Source organism: Oncorhynchus kisutch, linkage group LG25 (assembly GCF_002021735.2).
Source record: "Oncorhynchus kisutch isolate 150728-3 linkage group LG25, Okis_V2, whole genome shotgun sequence".
NCBI classification, from domain to species: Eukaryota; Metazoa; Chordata; class Actinopteri; order Salmoniformes; family Salmonidae; genus Oncorhynchus; species Oncorhynchus kisutch.
Window position 1 is genome coordinate 27148572 of NC_034198.2, and position 20066 is coordinate 27168637.

At 45.9% G+C, this 20066-nt stretch overlaps 2 protein-coding genes across 2 annotated transcripts in view; one reads left to right on the forward strand and one right to left on the reverse strand.

The window, feature by feature from the left end:
• The first annotated feature begins 19 nt into the window (after positions 1-19).
• abcg8 (ATP-binding cassette, sub-family G (WHITE), member 8) lies at positions 20-14314 on the forward strand. The gene is made up of 13 exons (XM_020460597.2): positions 20-267; positions 3092-3196; positions 4705-4852; positions 5536-5774; positions 8426-8558; positions 8813-9082; positions 10881-11040; positions 11171-11263; positions 11441-11640; positions 11745-11821; positions 12797-13064; positions 13300-13427; positions 13998-14314. Exons 1-13 carry the CDS (start codon positions 196-198, stop codon positions 14133-14135), a joined length of 2031 nt encoding a protein of 676 aa, XP_020316186.1. The 5' UTR covers positions 20-195; the 3' UTR covers positions 14136-14314.
• Positions 14315-16048: 1734 nt separating this feature from the next.
• The window catches only part of lrpprc (leucine-rich pentatricopeptide repeat containing), a 70197-nt gene continuing 66179 nt past the window's right edge, over positions 16049-20066 (reverse strand). Inside the window, exons 37-38 of the mRNA XM_020460443.2 lie at positions 19691-19833; positions 16049-16312 (exon numbers count right to left, since the gene is read on the reverse strand). Coding sequence (XP_020316032.2) covers positions 16235-16312; positions 19691-19833 — 221 coding nt within the window. The 3' untranslated portion in view covers positions 16049-16234. The remainder of the gene's footprint in view (positions 16313-19690; positions 19834-20066) is intronic.

Sequence of the window (20066 nt, forward strand, 5' to 3'; positions counted from 1 at the left end):
TGCTCTTGGGCTGTATAAAGAGAAAGGTAACAATAATTCACAGGTCTCCCCTATGCTGTGCAGTCAGTCTATGTCAGCCTGGGAGAGGAGAGGAGAGGAAAGACCAGGGAGACATACAGACTCAGAACCAACCAGGCACATGGGGCACTGACCCCTATATCAGAACTTCCACCACCGCCTACAACTCCACAAACCATGTATACTGGAGGGACAGACAACAGGCCAGATCCAGAGACAGGGATCGTTACCGGTGGCCCCCCACAGATGGTGAGTCAATGACGATCTACAGATCAGCTCTGACCTTCAACACAGGTATAGTGACATGGGACAGGACACACAGAGGCCGAGAAACAGACTGGGAAAAGATTAGTTCTTAGGTTCATTCACTTGTTTTTTTTTCTATATGTTTGGGTTTAGTTTGAGTTTCTATGATTTCCGTCATTGACTCAATGAGCTGTATAAGGCCATAAGCAAACAAGAAAATGCTCATCCAGAAGCGGTGTTCCTAGTGGTCGTTGACTTTAATGCAGGAAAACTTAAATCAGTTAAACCTCATTTCTACCAGCATGTCACATGTGCAACCAGAGCAAAAATAACTTGAGACCACCTTTACTCCACGCAAAGAGATGTATACAAAGCTCTCCCTTGCCTTCCATCCGGACACTAATCCGGACGCTTATAAGAAATCCCGCTATGCCCGCAGACCAACCATCAAACATGCAAAACGTCAATACAAGACTAAGACTGAATCCCACTACACCGACTCTGGCGCTCGTTGGATGTGGTAAAGCTTGCAAACTATTATGGACTTCAAAGGGAAACCCAGCCACGAGCTGCCCAGTGACGCAAGCCTACTAGACGAGCTAAATGCCTTTTATGCTCGCTTCGAGGCAAGCAACACTGAAGCATGTACGAGAGCACCAGCTATTCCAGATGACTGTGTGATCACGCTCTCAGTAGCAAATGTGAGTAAGACCTTTAAAACAGGTCAACATTCACAGGGCCGCGGGTCCAGATGGAGTACCAGGATGTGTACAACATTTTCAACCTCTCCCGGACCGGGTCTGTACATGTTTCAAGCAGACCACCATAGTAACTGTGCACAAGAATGCCAAGGTAACCTGCCTAAATGACTACTGCTCCATATCACTCACATCTGTAGCCATGAAGTGCTTTGGAAGGCTGGTCATGGCTCACATCAACACCATCATCCCGGAAACGCTAGACCCACTCCAATTCGTATACCGCCCCAATAAATCCACAGATGACGCAATCTCAATCGCACACTACATTGCCATTTCCCCCTGGACAAAAATAACACATATGCGAGAATGCTGTTCATTGACTACAGCTCAGCGTTTAACACCATAGTGACCACAAAGCTCATCATTAAGCTAAGGAGCCTGGGATTGAACACCTCCCTCTGCAACTGGATCCTGGACTTCGTGACGGGCCGACCCCATCTGGTAAGGGTAGGCAACATCTGCCACAAGGATCCTCTACACGGGGCCCCTCAGGGGTGCGTGCTTAGTCCCCTTCTGTACTCCCTGTTCACCCACGACTACGTGGCAAAGCACGATTGCAACACCATCATTAAGTTTGCTGACGACACAACGGTGGTAGGCCTGATTACCGACAACGATGAGACAGCCTACAGGGAGGATGTCAGAGACCTGGCATTGTGGTGCAAGGACAAGCACATCTCCCTCAACGGGAGCAAGACAAAGGAGCTGATGGTGCTACAAAGGAAAAGGAGGGCTGAACACATACCCATTCACATTGACGGGGCTGTAGTGGAGTGAGTCGAGAGCTTCAAGTTCCTTGGTGTCCACATCACCAACAAACTATCGTGGTCCAAACACACCAAGACAATCGTGAAGAGGGCACGCCAACGCCTATTACCCCTCAGGAGACTGAAAAGATTTGTCATGGCTCCTCAAAAAGTTCTACAGCTGCACCATCGAGAGCATCGTGACTGGTTGCATCACCGCCTGGTATGGCAACTGCTCTGAATCCCACCATAAGGCGCTACAGAGGGTAGTTTCGTACGGCCCAGTACATCACTAGGGCAATGCTTTCTGCCATTCGGGACCTCTATACTGTACTAGGCAGTGTCAGAGGAAGGCCCCAAAAATTGTCAAAGACTCCAGCCACCCAAGTCATAGACTGTTCTCTCTGCTACCGCACGGCAAGCGGTACTGGAGCACCAAGTTTAGGTCCAAAAGGCTCCTCAACAGCTTCTACCACCAAGCTATGAGACAGTTGAACAATTAATCAAATGGCTACCCGGACTTTTTGCATTGAGGCCCACACACTGCTGCTACTGGCTGTTTATTGTCTATGCATAGTCACTTTACCCTTACCTAGATGCACATATGACCTCAATTACCTCGACTAACCTGTACCCCCGTACATTGACACGGTGCCGGTACCCCCTGTATATAGCCTTGTTATTGTTATTTTATTGAGTTACTTTTTTTACTTTAGTTTAATTTATAAATATTTTCTCAACTCTTTCTTAAAATGGCATTGTTGGTTAAGGGCTTGTAAGTAAGCATTTCACGGTAAAATAGTATTTGAATATTCATGCTACTCTAGAGAGGTGGCAAGCATCTGCCTATCTATCTCAAGGCTTTTTAAATGACATAATGGTGACATGTAGCTCTGTTTGGGTGGACCCTGGACAGGCTGGAGGTCTCCTACACGGTTTACCAGTATGCGATATAACCTTTTATCAAACACCGCTCAGTTTAGGATCCGTTTATCTGGAATCATAACTAATCACTTTTATACAGGAGTCTTCAGAACCGTCCGATAAAGTGGTGATTAAATCCATCGTACGATGCATTGGTGGCCAAAAAAATGAAGCCTCTAAAGATACACCAGTATTCTTAGATTTGCTGAGACAAATGTCTGGCAGAATATACTAAGAGAAATACAAGGGTTTATTACCATAGTAAATAAGGTAAATGGATGCCAGTGAAGATATAGTTATGATGTGTGAATGGCCTTCTGATAAGTGAATGGTATGTGTACACAGTACAAAACTGAGTAACTTCTTTACCACTTCCTCACTCTACTCCTTCCTTAGAGAGGAGACACTGAGCTGTTCTCCTCTTCTGAAGAGGACAGTAGCCTGTACTTCACCTACAGTGGAGGTCGCAATGAGATAGAGGTCAGCAACCTGCACTATGAGGTAACAACACCTTTCTCCCACTCTATTCTTTCTCTCTACTCTTCCCAATGTCCCTATGCTCCTTATCTGACTGGATCAGTCTCAGTTTTGCCTGCCTTTCACATTCTGTCATGCATTGTAATAAAGCTCGCTAGACCACCTGAGAGGTGGGGCAAGTACTGGATAGAGCAGAGTAGCTGTGAAGCTGCCACCACCTTTGTTTGACCGGTATGGTCCGTCGTCAGAGGATAAGACAACAAAACTCAACACAGATATAGCAGATATATCTTTATTAAATATACAATTTCATAATTTTATGAAATGCTAGGCTACCTGTTAAATTCCTGTAGTCTCTGTAACCCAATCAGGATTGCTGCAATGACCCTAATAAGGTGCAAGGCACACAGGCTATTAAGTGGGGAGGCAAGTAGCCTAGTGGTTAGAGAGTTGGACTAGTAACTGAAAGGTTGCTAGATTGAATCCCCGAGCTGACAAGATACAAATATTTTGTTCTGCCCACTGATCCTAGGCTGTCAATGTAATTAAGAAGTTGTTCTTAACTGACTTGCCTAGTTAAATAAAGGTAAATTTTTTTAAAGAATGTGCGATAACGTGACACTACATACACACTATTGAGATATACACGTTAAGGAGAACTGGGTTACAAGGTTTTAGTACTACTTCACTGCAAACCAGGCCAAGCCCAATGAAATGTAATTGTACAAACATGCAAATTCTTTGCACACAGGGGCATAATAGCCTACACACAGTCCAGAGACCCAGAGTCACAGTCCAGAGACCCAGAGTCACAGTCCAGAGACCCAGAGTCACAGTCCAGAGACCCACACCTGAATCACTGTCCAGAGACCGATTTTGGCGAGTGAGCCCTCTCGCTTCGCCGCTTCCTCTCTGCTGAAACTCGCGAGTGAAACAGCGCCCCTTTGTCTTACTATATGTAGCCCATGTATCTGATGCTGTCTGGACAGAAAAAGTATGACACGCTATACCCTTTGTGTCCAGACAGCATCAGATACAGGTTCTATACGGAGACAGAGGGGCGCTGTTTCACTCGCTCGGATGCTTTATCTGAGATTGATACATTCAGTGTACATTGTTGGATAACGTTGATGGTCCTCATGGTGTGCAGGCTTTTGTTCTGGTCTGTTAGTCCTGGGCTGGACCTGATGTTCTGTTTCTGTCGGGCGTGCGTCTTGGTCAATCTTTCTTTCCGCGTGCGTCTCGGCAAATAAATTATGAATATTTTATTTGGATGGGCAAGGAGGTACGGTAGGGCGGTCTAGGCCCCGCCCATTATGCCGGCCCTGCTCTGCGAGCAATTAGTTTACATTTACATTTTTGTAATTTAACGGGCGCTCTTATCCAGAGTGACTTATAGTGGTTCATGATTTAGTGATGTCCTCCCTTACAAGCGGTCCCACAGCTTCACCACAGTATCAAAAAGTCTAATGTGTGTGTGTGTGTGTGTGTGTGTGTGTGTGTGTGTGTGTGTGTGCCTGTGTGTGTGTCAGGTGGACACAGCTGCTCAGATCCCGTGGTATGAGAAGCTCTCAGAGTTTAAGATGCCCTGGGAGATGAAGGGAGACAAGCAGACAGCCATAAACAAACTCAACCTGAGAGTCTGCAGTGGCCAGATGCTGGCCATCATCGGCAGCTCAGGTACATACACAGCTACTCTCCACAGGAGGCAGCACTAATCTTAGCTCTGTTTCGTCAACAACTGGCTGTACTTCTACATGAGAACGATAGGATTCAAGATAATTTACTCCAAATGATAGACAGCACAGTAGGCCTAAAAAAAGAAGTGTTTTAGGTAAGGGGTTAATTGTTACAAATAGTACAATTTGCCCCCACTACAAATCTTGTGAGAAAATACAACAATAATTATTGTCATCAACTATACCAATCAAAAGACCTCTTCTTACTGATAAAAATGATATATTATTAGATATATGGGGAATGTTCCACAGGTCAATATTCAAAAAAGAGAGGCGGCAAGAATATTTTGAATTCAGCCTGAAAAGCAACAGACATATTTATGGATTTAAGCTAAACTTCCTAGGCATGTAGATACACTAACCAAGCAGAAGCACATTGAATAAGAGCTTTCTAAGTGGTTTCTTAGGTGAGTTATTTAGTTGCACAGCTTTGTGCACTGTGTTACTTTGTGCCCAGTCTCGCCTAGTTACAGTTTGTTCCAATATCCAAACTAGCATATCACTTCGAATGCATTCCCAATACATAGCTTAATCTAGTGTGGATATTCCCCAAACAATTATGGTCTGATGATGACTATGCAAAGATGTGCCCTATAGCCTCTTTCATATCCTGTCCCTCCACAGGTTGTGGAAAGACCTCACTGCTGGACGTCATAACGTGTCGTGGTGAGGGTGGCTCCATGACGTCTGGCCAAGTGCTTATCAATGGGCAACCTAGCAACCCAAAGCTGGTGAGGAAGACCATCGCACATGTCCGCCAGGACGACCGCCTGCTGCCTCACCTTACTGTGAGGGAAACACTAGCCTTCGTGGCTAAGCTACGGCTACCCACAAACTTCAGCCAGAAACAGAGGGACCAGAGGGTAAGCATTGGTAAACTTCCCAGGTCTTGTCACATGGGAAGTTATAGCAGTGTTCTTTCCAATCCCAGGGACTCAAAGGGTGTACAGGATTTTGTTCCAGTCCAGGACTAACAGACCTGATGTTCTGTTCTAGTCCAAGACTAACAGACCTGATGTTCTGTTCCAGTCCAGGACTAACAGACCTGATGTTCTGTTCCAGTCCAGGACTAACAGACCTGATGTTCTGTTCCAGTCCAGGACTAACAGACCCGATGTTCTGTTCCAGTCCAGGACTAACAGATCCGATGTTCTGTTCCAGTCCAGGACTAACAGACCCGATGTTCTGTTCCAGTCCAGGACTAACAGACCCAATGTTCTGTTCCAGTCCAGGACTAACAGACCCGATGTTCTGTTCCAGTCCAGGACTAACAGATCCGATGTTCTGTTCCAGTCCAGGACTAACAGATCCGATGTTCTGTTCCAGTCCAGGACTAACAGACCTGATGTTCTGTTCCAGTCCAGGACTAACAGACCTGATGTTCTGTTCCAGTCCAGGACTAACAGACCTGATGTTCTGTTCCAGTCCAGGACTAACAGACCTGATGTTCTGTTCCAGTCCAGGACTAACAGACCTGATGTTCTGTTCCAGTCCAGGACTAACAGACCTGATGTTCTGTTCCAGTCCAGGACTAACAGACCTGATGTTCTGTTCCAGCCCAGGACTAACAGACCTGATGTTCTGTTCCAGTCCAGGACTAACAGACCTGATGTTCTGTTCCAGTCCAGGACTAACAGACCTGATGTTCTGTTCCAGTCCAGGACTAACAGACCTGATGTTCTGTTCCAGTCCAGGACTAACAGACCTGATGTTCTGTTCCAGCCCAGGACTAACAGACCTGATGTTCTGTTCCAGCCCAGGACTAACAGACCTGATGTTCTGTTCCAGTCCAGGACTAACAGACCTGATGTTCTGTTCCAGTCCAGGACTGGAACAGACCTGATGTTCTGTTCCAGTCCAGGACTAACAGACCTGATGTTCTGTTCCCGTCCAGGACTAACAGACCTGATGTTCTGTTCCAGTCCAGGACTAACAGACCTGATGTTCTGTTCCAGTCCAGGACTAACAGACCTGATGTTCTGTTCCAGTCCAGGACTAACAGACCTGATGTTCTGTTCCAGTCCAGGACTAACAGACCTGATGTTCTGTTCCAGTCCAGGACTAACAGACCTGATGTTCTGTTCCAGTCCAGGACTAACAGACCTGATGTTCTGTTCCAGTCCAGGACTAACAGACCTGATGTTCTGTTCCAGTCCAGGACTAACAGACCTGATGTTCTGTTCCAGTCCAGGACTAACAGACCTGATGTTCTGTTCCAGCCCAGGACTAACAGACCAGAACAAAAGCCTGCACACCATGAGGACCATCAACGTTATCCAACAATGTACACTGAACAAAATTAAACGCAACATGTAAAGTGTTGGTTCCATGTTTCATGACCTGAAATAAAAGATCACAGAAATGTTCAATACGCACAGAGCTTATTTATCTCAAATTTTGTGCACAATTTTGTTTACATCCCTGTAAGTGAGCATTTCTTATTTGCCAAGATATTCTATCCACCTGACAGGTGTGTGGCATATGAAGAAGCTGATTAAACAGCCTGATCATTACACAGGTGCACTTTGTGCTGGGGACAATAAAAGGCCACTCTAAAATGTTCCGTTTTGTCACATAACACAATGCCACAGATGTCAACATCGTTTTAGAGAATTTGACAGTAGGTGCAACCGTGCTCACAACTGCAGACCACGTGTAACCACGCAGGCATAAGTTATGGACAACGAACACAATTGCATTTAATCGATGGAAATGTGAATGGACAGAGATACCGTGATGAGATCCTGATGTTCATTGTCGTGCCATTCATCCGCCGCCATCACCTAATTTTTCAGCAGGATTATGCACAGCCCCAGCCCCAGTTCTTCCATGGCCTGCATACTCACTAGACATGTCACCCTTTGAGCATGTTTGGGATGCTCTGGGTTGACGTGTACAAAAGTGTTTTCCAGTTCCTGCCAATATCCAGCAACTTCGCACAGCCATTGAAGAGGAGTGGGACAACATTCCATAGGCCACAATGAAAAGCCTGGATCAACTCTATGCAAAGGAGATCTGCACGAGGCAAGTGGTGGTCACACCAGATACTGCCTCGTTTTCTGATCCACGCCTCTACCTTTAAAAAAAAAAAAAGTATCTGCGACAGATGCATATCTGTATTCCCAGTCATGTGAAATCCATAGATTAGGGCCTAATTTATTTATTTTTATGACTGATTTCATCATATGAGCGATAACTCTTGTTGCATGTGGCTTTTATATTTTTGTTCAGTGTAGAACTTAAGTAAAATCATAAACAACCTCCATACACTCTTAGAAAAAAGATAACCCTTTTTGGATAACCATGGGATAACCTCTGTGGAAAGGGTTCTACATGGAACCCAAAAGGGTTCTACTGGGAACCGAAACGGGTTATTCAAAGGGTTCTCCTATGGGGACAGCCAATAAACCCTTTTAAGTTCTGGATAACACTTTTTTTCCTCTAAAAGTGTAGGAATTATGTAAATAACACTTCAGCTGTTTGTCATGTGACTGTGGCTGCACTGCCTGTATAGGTGGATGACGTCATTGCAGAGCTGCGTCTGCGACAGTGTGCCCACACCCGGGTGGGCAATGACTTGGTGAGAGGGGTGTCTGGGGGAGAGAGGAGGAGGGTCAGCATCGCTGTGCAGCTGCTCTGGAACCCTGGTGAGATCTAGAATGAGGGAGGGCAAGTAATGAAGAATGCACCAATATGACTTATTTTGAAATTGGTGGCTATGCGTTGATATAATCCAAATGGAGATGTTTGCTCCCCTCAGAACTGTAATTAACATAGGTACATTTCCTTTCTGCAATGTTACTGTACCTGTACTTTTAACTACTTCAGAGTATCATTGTACCCAGATCCCTGTATTGAGCACAGTAAAAGGCACTAATCTTATCTCATTCTCTGTGTGCAGGTATCCTGATCCTAGATGAGCCCACGTCGGGGCTGGACAGCTTCACGGCCCATAACCTGGTGATCACTCTGTCCCGGTTGGCCCGGGGGAACCGCCTGGTACTGCTGTCCATCCACCAGCCACGCTCAGACATCTTCCAGCTCTTTGACCTGGTGGTCCTGCTCTCCTCTGGCTCAGCCGTCTACTGTGGGCCCGCTAAAGACATGGTTCCATACTTCACAGCCCTGGGACACCCCTGCCCCCGCTACTGCAACCCCTCCGACTTCTATGGTAGGTTAAGGTAAGGGATATACTGTGTGTTGGGTATACTGTATCAACGGGGCGGCCGTGGACACCTCAGCATACACATCTCCAAGGATCTGAAATGGTCAAACCACTCTGACACCATGGTGAATAAGGCTTGACAGCGACTCTTTAACCTCAGGAGGCTGAAGGAATTTGGCCTGTCCCAGAGGGCTCTCACAGTGTTGTACAGGAGCACCATCAAGAGCATACTGTTCTGTCGGGCTGCATCACAGCCTGGTATGGCAACTCCGCCGTTGACCGCAAGGCACAACAATGGTGCGTTGGACTGAGCATACCACTATGCTCAGTCCAATGCACCATTGGGTGCCTGTCCTCGAGGACACGTACAACACCAGTTGTTACAGGAAGACCAAGAAGATCATCAAGGACCTCAGCCACCCGAGCCACGTCCTGTTCTCCCCGCTTCCATCACTCAGTATTGGAGCATCATAGCAAAAACTAACAGACTGGCCAATAGCTTGTACTCCCAGACCATCAGGCTGCTGAATAGTCAGCTATCTGTTCCCCCATGTTCCTCCCCCTTTTGACACAGAGGTTTACCCTGCCAGAAGCCCAATGGACATGTATCATGCTGATTCCAAGAACACAGGATGAGATGTTACTATCCTTTGTGCAAGCACTTCCAAGAGTTAATGAACAGTGAGCCTGGTGAAATTTGGGGTGCGCATCGTCAGTAGTGTACCTTTGGTTCCTAGGGTGTTTCGGCCTTTCACACTATACACCCTCCCCAAAGGCGGCCAGCGACAGGGTGATCAATCCTACGCTTGCTTCCCATTCCCAATTAGTCATAGGAGTTGCCTTGTTGTTGATAGCCAACATCCCATGGGACTATGCATGGCAGGGGCGTCCTTCTCCCTGAGTCAAGCATTGTTGACCGCATACCTCCTGGCCCTCTCACTTCGGGGCCCAGCTGGGGTCTTTCCTCTTCATCCAGAGCCACTGACTGCTGCCTTCTGCCGCCTCCGATACAGCTTTGATTGCCGAACGCTGGCTCTGGCCCTTAATTCCCAGGTCTCTAAGCAGTCTGGTTGCAGATGTTGCCACAAAACCTCTGCAGCCCACCTCCACTGGTCGGACTTCTGTGTTCCAGCCATGATGCTGTGCTTCGGCAGCTAGATCAGCATAGCGCAGATGTTTTCGCTCATAAACCTCATCTACTGAGTCCTCCCAGGGTACTGTGAGCTCAATGATGAAGACCTTATTGAGCGAACGGGACCAGAGCACCATGTCAGGTCTTAGGGTGGTGGTTGCGATCTCCGGAGGAAACACAAGTTGCCGGCCAATGTCAGCTAGCATTTTCCAGTCGCGGGCCAAGCGCAGCTGGTCTCGCTCTAATGGTGTAGAGCCGCTCTTCGGTGGTTTAGCCCCTTCGCGGACAAAGTTTGTCCATAAGGAGTGTGATGCTGCTGTGGGTGGTAGGGAGTTGGTGGCAGCTCGCTTGTCCTCCAGGGCGGACGCAAGGTTTTTAAGGACTTGGTTGTGACGCCAAGTGTAGCGTCCTTGGGTGAGGCTTGTTTCACACCCTGTGAGAATGTGCCTGAGGTTGGCTGGCATGGAACAGAGGGCACAGTCCGGATCTTCACCATACCATTGGTGAAGATTAACTGGTGTTGGAAGGACGTCATATGTTGCTCTGATGGAAAAGCTCAACCAATAGCCACCACTACTCCCTTCTAATCTAGAAAGGGGAAATTGTGAAGTCAGTTGAGTATATCTGAATATGTGTGTGTACCTGTGATCATGCGTGTGTCCATCCCCTCAGTGGATCTGATCAGTATAGACCGGCGCAGCCCAGAGAGAGAGGCTGAGTGTCTGGAGAGGGCCAGGGTGCTGTCAGCCCAGTTTGTGGAGAAGGTGAGAGGGACAGATGACTTCATGTGGAAGCCAGAGGAGCCAAGCACAACCCTGGAGGCCATCACGACGTGAGTCTCGCCTATGAAACCTTCTGAGACCTTCTCAGAGACCTTCTTAATGTGCTATTTTTAATGCATTACATTTTGCTTTACATCATTGTAACAACCAAGTGATTATGTTTGCCTGTCCCCGACACAGCACTCAGTCCGCAACTCAGGAGGAAGTGATCACTATATCCAAACAAAAGGACCGCCTGCCAGGCCGACTACACCAGTTCACCATCCTCATCAGGTAAGATGATGATGCACTTGGGACATTCTGTCTCAGTTTTCTGAGAAATTTTCCATTCACATGAATGCATGATTTACGCAAATGGCCGATTTAAGTGCATACATCTTAAGATAGGATTAATCCCAGTGATCTGAGAGGAGAAACTGCAGTAACGGTGAAAGTGCTTCCTCCTCACAGGCGGCAGGTGCACAATGACTTCAGAGACCTGGTCACTTTGCTGGTGCACGGCTTCGAGGCTCTGCTCATGTCTCTGCTGATTGGATTCCTGTACTTCGGGGCGGGGGAGGAGCGTCTGTCGATCCAGGACACAGTCGCCCTGCTCTATATGATCGGAGCTCTCACCCCATTCGCCGTGGTCCTGGACGTCATAGCAAAGTGTGAGTGGCAGCCACAGTGACCAATCAGAGTGCTCAGTTGAGAGTGAAAGAATCCATCATGAGCCAATGAGTGTTGTTCCTTGTGTAATTTTGGACATCCGCAGGTCACACAGAGAGAGCCATGTTGTACCATGAGCTAGAGGACGGCATGTATAACGTCACATCCTACTTCTTTGCCAAGGTAACAGTTCACACCACTACCTCTTCACACTATGTCAGGGTTCCCCAATTGGTGGCCCGTGGGAGATTTTATTTGGCCCCCCCAAGTTTTCTGAGCAAAAAATAATTACATGAAAAATATACTAATAAAATATAGATATATATATAGTTTTCGTTGTTGTAAAATAACCAGGAACTCAATTCAAAGTGATTTTAATTTATGACTTTTTATTTATTTTACTAGGCAAGTCAGTTAAGGACAAATTCTTATTTTCAATGATGGCCAAGGAACAGTGAGTTAACTGCCTGTTCAGGGGCAGAATGACAGATCTGTACCTGGTCAGCTCTGGAATTTGAACTTGCAACCTTCCAGTTATTAGTCCAATGCTCTAACCACTAGGCTAACCTGCTGCCCCTGGGATTGAATCTGTTCCCAAGTATTCCCACGCATAAATAGAGAGGTGTGACCATATCCCACCCAATGTAGTCAAGGTTCGAAATGATTCCGCTTCTGTCAAATACACTATCTGTTTGGGCTTCTTGCAATTTACAAATGATTTATAACTATGTTCTGCCCCCTGACCATCCGCTCAAGAAAAGAATCGGCCTTCGGCTGTCCTGGTCCTCTGTAGCTCAGTTGGTAGGGCATGGTGCTTGCAACGCCAGGATAGTGGGTTAGATTCCTGCTACCACCACGTAAAAGATTTATGCTAAATGCCAAAGAAAGAAAGAAGATTTTACAGTGGTTCTCAAAATGTTGGTTTACACATGAACCAGTAGGGGTCAGTATAGGACCATGCTTGCCTGACCTCAGTGAGGATTTCATACTGTTGTGTAAAAACCCTGCAAACAGGACACACATTTTTCACAGTGACAAAAGCAATGTAGCCACAGTATTTACATGCTATGTAAACTGTGGTCCAGTGTAAGCAGTTGTTAGTGAGCATATCAGTTAATGTGATGCAGAAACGTAAATGTGTGCGTATGTCTCACCCAGGTCCTGGGGGAGCTTCCGGAGCACTGTGTGTTCACGTTGGTCTACGGCCTACCCATCTACTGGCTGGCTGGCCTGAACCAGGCCCCGGACCGCTTCCTGCTCAACTTCCTGCTGGTGTGGCTCATGGTGTACTGTAGCCGCAGCATGGCTCTGTTTGTGGCTGCAGCCTTACCCACCCTGCAGACATCAGCCTTCATGGGCAATTCTCTGTTCACTGTGTTCTACCTTACTGGAGGCTTCGTCATTAGCCTGGAGAACATGTGGTTAGGTGAGGAGGCCACAAATTTCTGCTCTGGTCCTCGTACATTTGCCGCATTCTAGGCCTTTTTTTAATGAACATTCTATAGGGCCACATGCAATACCAGAAATCCCGATCCGTTAGAAACATATGACAGTTTACATGAGCATGACCATATGGGACCCTCTATCTTGTGTGTAACGTGTTCTCTGCAACATCTGTGACCTCTGACCTGTGTCTCTCTGAACTGTGTGTCTCTCCTCAGTGGCGTCCTGGTTTTCCCATGCCTCGTTCATGCGCTGGGGCTTTGAGGGCATGCTGCAAGTCCAGTTCAGGGGACTCAAGTACCCTGTCTCCATCGGCAACTTCACCTTCAACATCGATGGCATACATGTGAGTCATTAGATATATAGCTCTCTAGTGTGAAATGACTACACTTCCATCATGACTGTACATAGATCGTACTGATCTTTTCTCATCATTACAACTCCCGACGGGAGTGACACAGCCTGGGATTGAATCCAGGTTGTAGTGACGCTGCAACACTGCGACGCAATGCCTTAGACCGCTGTGCCACTCAGGTGGCCTTAGCAGATGCTTTCATCCAAAGCAACTAATAGTCTTTTTTTTAACCTTTATTTAACTAGGCAAGTCAGTTAGGAACAAATTCTTATTTACAATGATGACCTAACCCGGCCAAACCCTAACGACGCTGGGCCAATTGTGCGCCGCCCTATGGGACTCCCAATCAGGGCCGGTTGTGGTGATGCCTCTATCACTGAGATGCAGTGCCTAAGACCACTGCACCACTCGGGAGTCCATAAGTGTACATGCACTTATGTATGAGTGGCCCTGGGAATCAAACCCAATATCCTGGAATTGCAACAACATGCTCTACCACCTGAGCTACAGAGGACCAACCATATAGTATAATGAAATCTTTGACATTTTTTTTCTGTCCAGGTGGTGGAAGCTATGGATATGAACCAGTACCCTCTCTACTCCTGCTACCTGGTTCTCATTGCTGTCGTAGTGGGCTTCATGCTGCTCTACTACCTATCACTCAAATTCATCAAGCAGAAGTCCAGCCAGGACTGGTGAAACCATGGTTACAGAAACCAGTCTCTGGCCTCATCCTAAACGGACTGTAAAACTAACCAATGCTCATTTCAGTACCACCCTCTGCCATTGGATGGCAGCAAAGTACTGCATTCTGTGTAAATTAGTTTCAATGAGGGATTAAAAAAAAAATCTTGGCAAATGATTTGAACGCCACTCAAGCTTTCGCATGTTCCATTTTTTTCTAATTTTTGTTTTTACAGTGCTTAATCTTTTCTGTATATGTAAGGTTATTAAGCTTAACAATATGTGTACCAGTAGAAAGTCTAGTAAAAGCTAGTGAGAGGTTTAGTAAAGTCACACTGAAAAGGGGTTGATGTTGTAGTTTGGTAGATTATGTACGTTTTGCACGGGTGCAAAAGCCTGATAAATGTACAGCGGCCATGTTTTAGATTGAAGGATTAAATCAACTGAAGTACATCCGCTTGAGGTATGTTCACATTGTGCCCCTTACTACGATTCCAGCCATGTAATCATACCCAGTCTAATACTGCCGTGGAATTAACCGGTCCTCCTTACATACATGTTTCCAATTTAAGGGTCAAGAGTTGAGATCTGAGGGATATTGAAACTTGGCATAAGAAAAAACTAATATTCTTAATGCAAGTTGATAAGAGGTCAGTGAGTATCTTAGACTAGTCATAACTGTGTGTGTGTGTAAGCTTTGCACATCTGGATTTGGGGATTTTCTCAAGCTCTGTTAAATTAGATGGGGAAGCGGCAGTGAACTGCAATCAAGTCTTTCCACAGATTTTCAATGGTATTCAAGTCTGGTCTTTGGCTGGGCCACTCAATGATTTTCACATTCTTGTTCTGAAGCAATTCCAGCATTGCTTTGGCTGTATGCTCAGAATTACTGTCATGTTGGAACCTAAATCTTCGCCCTCCAGTCTAAGGTCGTTTGCACTCTGAAGCAGGTGCTCAACGATTTTCCTATATTCAATGTTGCCTTTATCCGTACCAGTCTCCCAGTCCCTGCCACTGAAAAGCATCTCCATTGCAAGATGCTGCCAACACAATGCTTTACGGTAAGTATTTGACGGGTGATGAGCTGTGCCTGGTTTTCTCCAGACATGGCACTTTGCATTCAGGCCAAATGGTACATTTGTCTCATCAGACCACAATCTTTCACCTTATACTCAGTCTTTTACATACCTTTTAGCAAACTCCAGGCATGCTGTCATGTGCCTTTTTCTCAGGAGTGGCTTCAGTCTGGCCACTCTCCCATTAAGGCCAGATTGGTGAAGTGCTGTAGTCTTGTCCTTCTGGCAGCTTCTCCCATTTCAGCCAAGGAACTTTGTCAGTCTCTACAGCACTGGGTTCTTGGTCACCTCTTTGACCAAGGTCCTTGTTGCCCGGTTGCTCAGTTTGGTCAGACGGCCAGCTTGAGGCAGTCTGGGTGGTTCCACATTTTTTCAATTTTCCAATGATGGAAACTTTCAACACTCTAGAAATCGTTTTATAATCTATAGTTTCTGCTCTTACATGCACATTCAACTGTGGGACCTTAGACCAGTGTTTCTAAATCATGTTCAAACAATTTAATTGGCCACATGTGGACTTCAAGTTGTAGTGAAATATCAAGGATGATCAAGGGAAATTGGATACACCTGAGCTCAATTTGGATTGTCATAGCAAAGGGGTGTGAACACCTATGTAAATTTGATATGTCCTTTTCAATACATTAGCAAACATTTCTAAAAACATGTTTTCACTATGGCATTATGGGGTATTGTGTGTAGATGTTTGAGAAAAAAAGATTATATTTTTTAATTCAGGCTGTAACAACCAAATGTGGAATAAGTCAAGGAGTATGACTACTTTCTGAAGGAACTGTAGATGGATACCTACATGTACACCGTTTCCCTTTGAAAAGTGTCTCCAGAAAAAAAGAGTGGCAGTCTAGTTCCTAACATTTATTGCATAAATACTTCTGTACATCAATTTTAATCATCATAAATCAACATGGAGGACAGACTAACATCCAGTAATACTTCCACAAGATCTGTTTTCACAGCTTATAAAAATAAAAAAACAAAACAAAACAAAAAAGGACAGAATGAAGAAGAGTAGCGACAGTCTTATTCCTCCACTGCGGTGCTCGGATGTGATCCCTTGGATTTCTCCTTCAGCTTTTCTGCATAAAACTTAAACGTCTCCTGGAAAGAGGGAGTCAAAGAAGAAAGGTCACCCAATAGTTGCAGTTGAAGTCGGAAGTTTACATACAACTTAACCAAATACATTTCAACCCCGTTTTTCACAATTCCTGACATTTAATCCTAGTAAAAATTCCCTGTTTTAGGCCAGTTAGGATCCTCACTTTAAGGATGTGGAATGTCAGAATAATAGTAGAGATAAAATAAATAAAAGCTGAAATGAATCATCATCACATTCCCAGTGGGTCAGACGTTTACATTCACTCAATTAGTATTTGGTAGCATTGCCTTTAAATTGTTTAACTTGGGTCAAAAGTTTCAGGTAACCTTCCACAAGCTTCCCACAATAAGTTGGGTGAATTTTGGCCCATTCCTCCAGACAGAGCTGGTGTAACTAAGTCAGGTTCGTAGGCCTCCTTGCTTGCACACACCTTTTCAGTTCTGCCCACACATTTTCTATAGGATTGAGGTCAAGGCTTTGTGATGGCCACTCCAATACCTTGACTTTGTTGTCCTAAAGCCATTTTGCCACAGATTTGGAAGTATGCTTGGGGTCATTGTCCATTTGGAAGACCCATTTGCGACCAAGCTTTAACTTCCTGACTGATGTCTTGAGATGTTGCTTCAATATATCCACATCATTTCCACTCCCTCATGATGCCATCTATTTTGTGAAGTGCAGCAAAGCACCCCCACAACATGACGCTGCCACCCCCGAGCTTCACGGTTGGGATGGTGTTCTTCGGTTTGCAAGTCTCCCCCTTTTCCTCCAAACATAACAATGGTCATTATGGCCAAACAGTTCTATTTTTCTTTCATCAGACCAGACGACATTTCTCCAAAATGTACGATCTTTGTCCCCATGTGCAGTTGCAAACCGTAGTCTGGCTTTTTTATAGCGGTTTTGGAGCAGTGGCTTCTTCCTTGCTGAGCGGCCTTTCAGGCTATGTCGATATAGGACTCGTTTTACGGTGGCTATAGATACTTTTGTACCCGTTTCCTCCAGTATCTTCACAAGGTCCTTTACTGTTGTTCGGGGATTGATTTGCACTTTTCGCACCAAAGTACGTTCATCTATAGGAGATAGAACGCGTCTCCTTCCTGAGTGGTATGACAGCTGAGTGGTCCCATGGTGTTTATACTTGCGTACTATTGTTTGTACAGATGAACGTGGTACCTGCAGGCATTTGGAAATTGCTCCCAAGGATGAACCAGACTTGTGGAGGTATACCATTTTTTTCTGAGGTCTTGGCTGATTTCTTTTGATTTTCCCATGATGTCAAGCAAAGAGGCACTGATTTTGAAGTTAGGCCTTGAAATACATCCACAGGTACACCTCCAATTGACTCAAATGATGTCAATTAGCCTTTCAGAAGCTTCTAAAGCCATGACATTTTCTGGAATTTTCCAAGCTGTTCAAAAGGCACAGTCAACTTAGTATATGTAAACTTCTGACCCACTGGAATTGTGATAGTGAATTATAAATTAAATAATCTGGCTAAATAATTGTTGGAAAAATGACTTGTCATGCACAAAGTAGATGTCCTAACCGACTTGCCAAACTAACAAGAAATTTGTGTGATTGAAAAACGAGTTTCAATGACTCCAACCTAAGTGTGTAAACTTCCGACTTCAACTGTATATGGCAATTTAGCAGACACAGTTCATATTAACAGGTATAGTCAGTATATGACAGGAAACAACCAAAACCAGAGTGGGTACAATCTACAAATTAACAGTGTGGGTGTGGACTGTGTATTTGCTTGTGTGTGTGTGTGTGTGTGTGTGTGTGTGTGTGTGTGTGTGTATATATATCGCAATCGTAGCCAGGGCTCACTCCCTTTCAACAAGTCCACCGCACCCCTGGGTCTAACTAATAGACTTCTCCATCCAATCACGGGCTCTTGTTTCATCTCCAAATCCTGATTAATACACAAATAAGGGATTTACACTTTTCCTCCCCTCCCACTAGTCCGCCTAATTAAGCCCTGCTTTCAGGCTGAAAAAAGTGGGGCTTTTTAGAGAAGGTGAGTGCTTTCAGGAGATTAACGTTGCCGTAACATTGTATATTCCCCTATTAACCGTGTAATTAAAGTCGATAAATAGCCGTGTTGGCGGGAGGGGCCTGACGCGGGCCGCGCTTCAAATCTCTCCTTATCTGCTCTCTCAGGAGACTGCTTTGTACTCCAGCTAGAACAGCAGTCTGAAAACAGAAGGGTGGAAGAGGGTGTAGAGAAGGGGGGCACTACCTGAGATTGGTTTGTTGAAACTTTAAAGGTGATTTGAGAGCTCTGAAGACTGTTCTCTGTCCCCCCCCCCCCCCCCCCCCCCCCCCCATATCTCTACTCTACTGTGGCAGTTTTGGAACGTGGCTGTACCTTTCCGACAGGTATTGAATAATACAGTGAGCCTGTTATGAGAGTTCTCTCTGCATCTCTGTGTGTGTGTGTGGGGGGGGGGGGGGGGTACGGCATCGACAGAGCTTGCTCTGCAGGTGTGTGCGTGTGATTGCAAGGCAATGTAAACAGCTCAAGTGGTTGACCTAGTTAGTGAGAACTCCTGGAGTGCAGTGTGACTACTTTGGCTGATTGCCAATTTGCCGGTGTTGTGTTAATGTACTATATTGTCCGATGATTCAAGTGCTGTAAATCTCTACCTCTCTTACCAGCTCATTACAGCCTCATAGTACAACTCACTGACATAATTCTGTGCCAAACAAACCTATAGACTTACACCTAAAAAACAAACAAGACCACTGCAATCAATACAGATATCACTGTAATACATAGTAATGTGTAGGTTATGACTGCAGGCATAATCTAATACAAAAACCCAGATAAAAGAAGAAACATGTAGAGCATGGAGCAGAGGCCTTCTGAATGGAGGCTCCCAGAGCAGGCAGACTGTTGGCTCCCAGAGCAGGCAGACTGTTGGCTCCCAGAGCAGGCAGACTGTTGGCTCCCAGAGCAGGCAGACTGTTGGCTCCCAGAGCAGGCAGACTGTTGGCTCCCAGAGCAGGCAGACTGTTGGCTCCCAGAGCAGGCAGACTGTTGGCTCCCAGAGCAGGCAGACTGTTGGCTCTGATTACACCCAGAGCTCCCATCAACACACACACCCTGACAGACATTAGGTCACCAGTGGAAAAGATGCCAACCCCAGTTAGGGCTGGGGTGTGTGGGGCCCGGTACACTGCATGTTGTTCTGTAGCCCAGTAGACAACACAAGCCCTCAGGACTAGGACAGTCTGGTGGGCATGACATTGCTCAGGTTTAGATCTTCTTTGTAACAACCAAATGATATTTCTAGTCGAACACTCATGACAGACACACTGCTATACCATTGAGGTGGCAAGCAGAGCAAAGTGTGTGTGTGCGCGCTCACAGGTGGCTCAGTAAAGGGGACGGTCTCTCCTGCGTTCCTGTACAGCACGGCAAGTCTCTTCAGACACAGCTCATCAGCCTCCACTCCCTCCGTCTGCATCTGCTGGTACAGGGCTTTAGCCGACACCAGGTCGTTGTCCACACCTGGGTTTGTGTGTGGATGCATTTGCAAGAGTGAGACAATGTTGATGCATGAGGTCAAAGAAAAAAAGCAGAAGACAGAAACATGAAAACAGTGTAAATATTACCACTGGAAGCTCTGACCTACGTTTGGCCAGGAGGAGAACAGTGTAAATATTACCACTGGAAGCTCTGACCTACGTTTGGCCAGGAGGAGAACAGTGTAAATATTACCACTGGAAGCTCTGACCTACGTT

Excerpts from the sequence above, each read along its gene's own strand:
- abcg8 (XM_020460597.2), top strand. The coding sequence starts at position 196 with ATGTATACTGGAGGGACAGACAACAGGCCAGATCCAGAGACAGGGATC. Across the intron at positions 11,041-11,170 it reads ACCCTGGAGGCCATCACGAC|CACTCAGTCCGCAACTCAGG; the intron begins GTGAGTCTCGCC and ends TCCCCGACACAG. Across the intron at positions 13,428-13,997 it reads TCAACATCGATGGCATACAT|GTGGTGGAAGCTATGGATAT; the intron begins GTGAGTCATTAG and ends TTTTCTGTCCAG.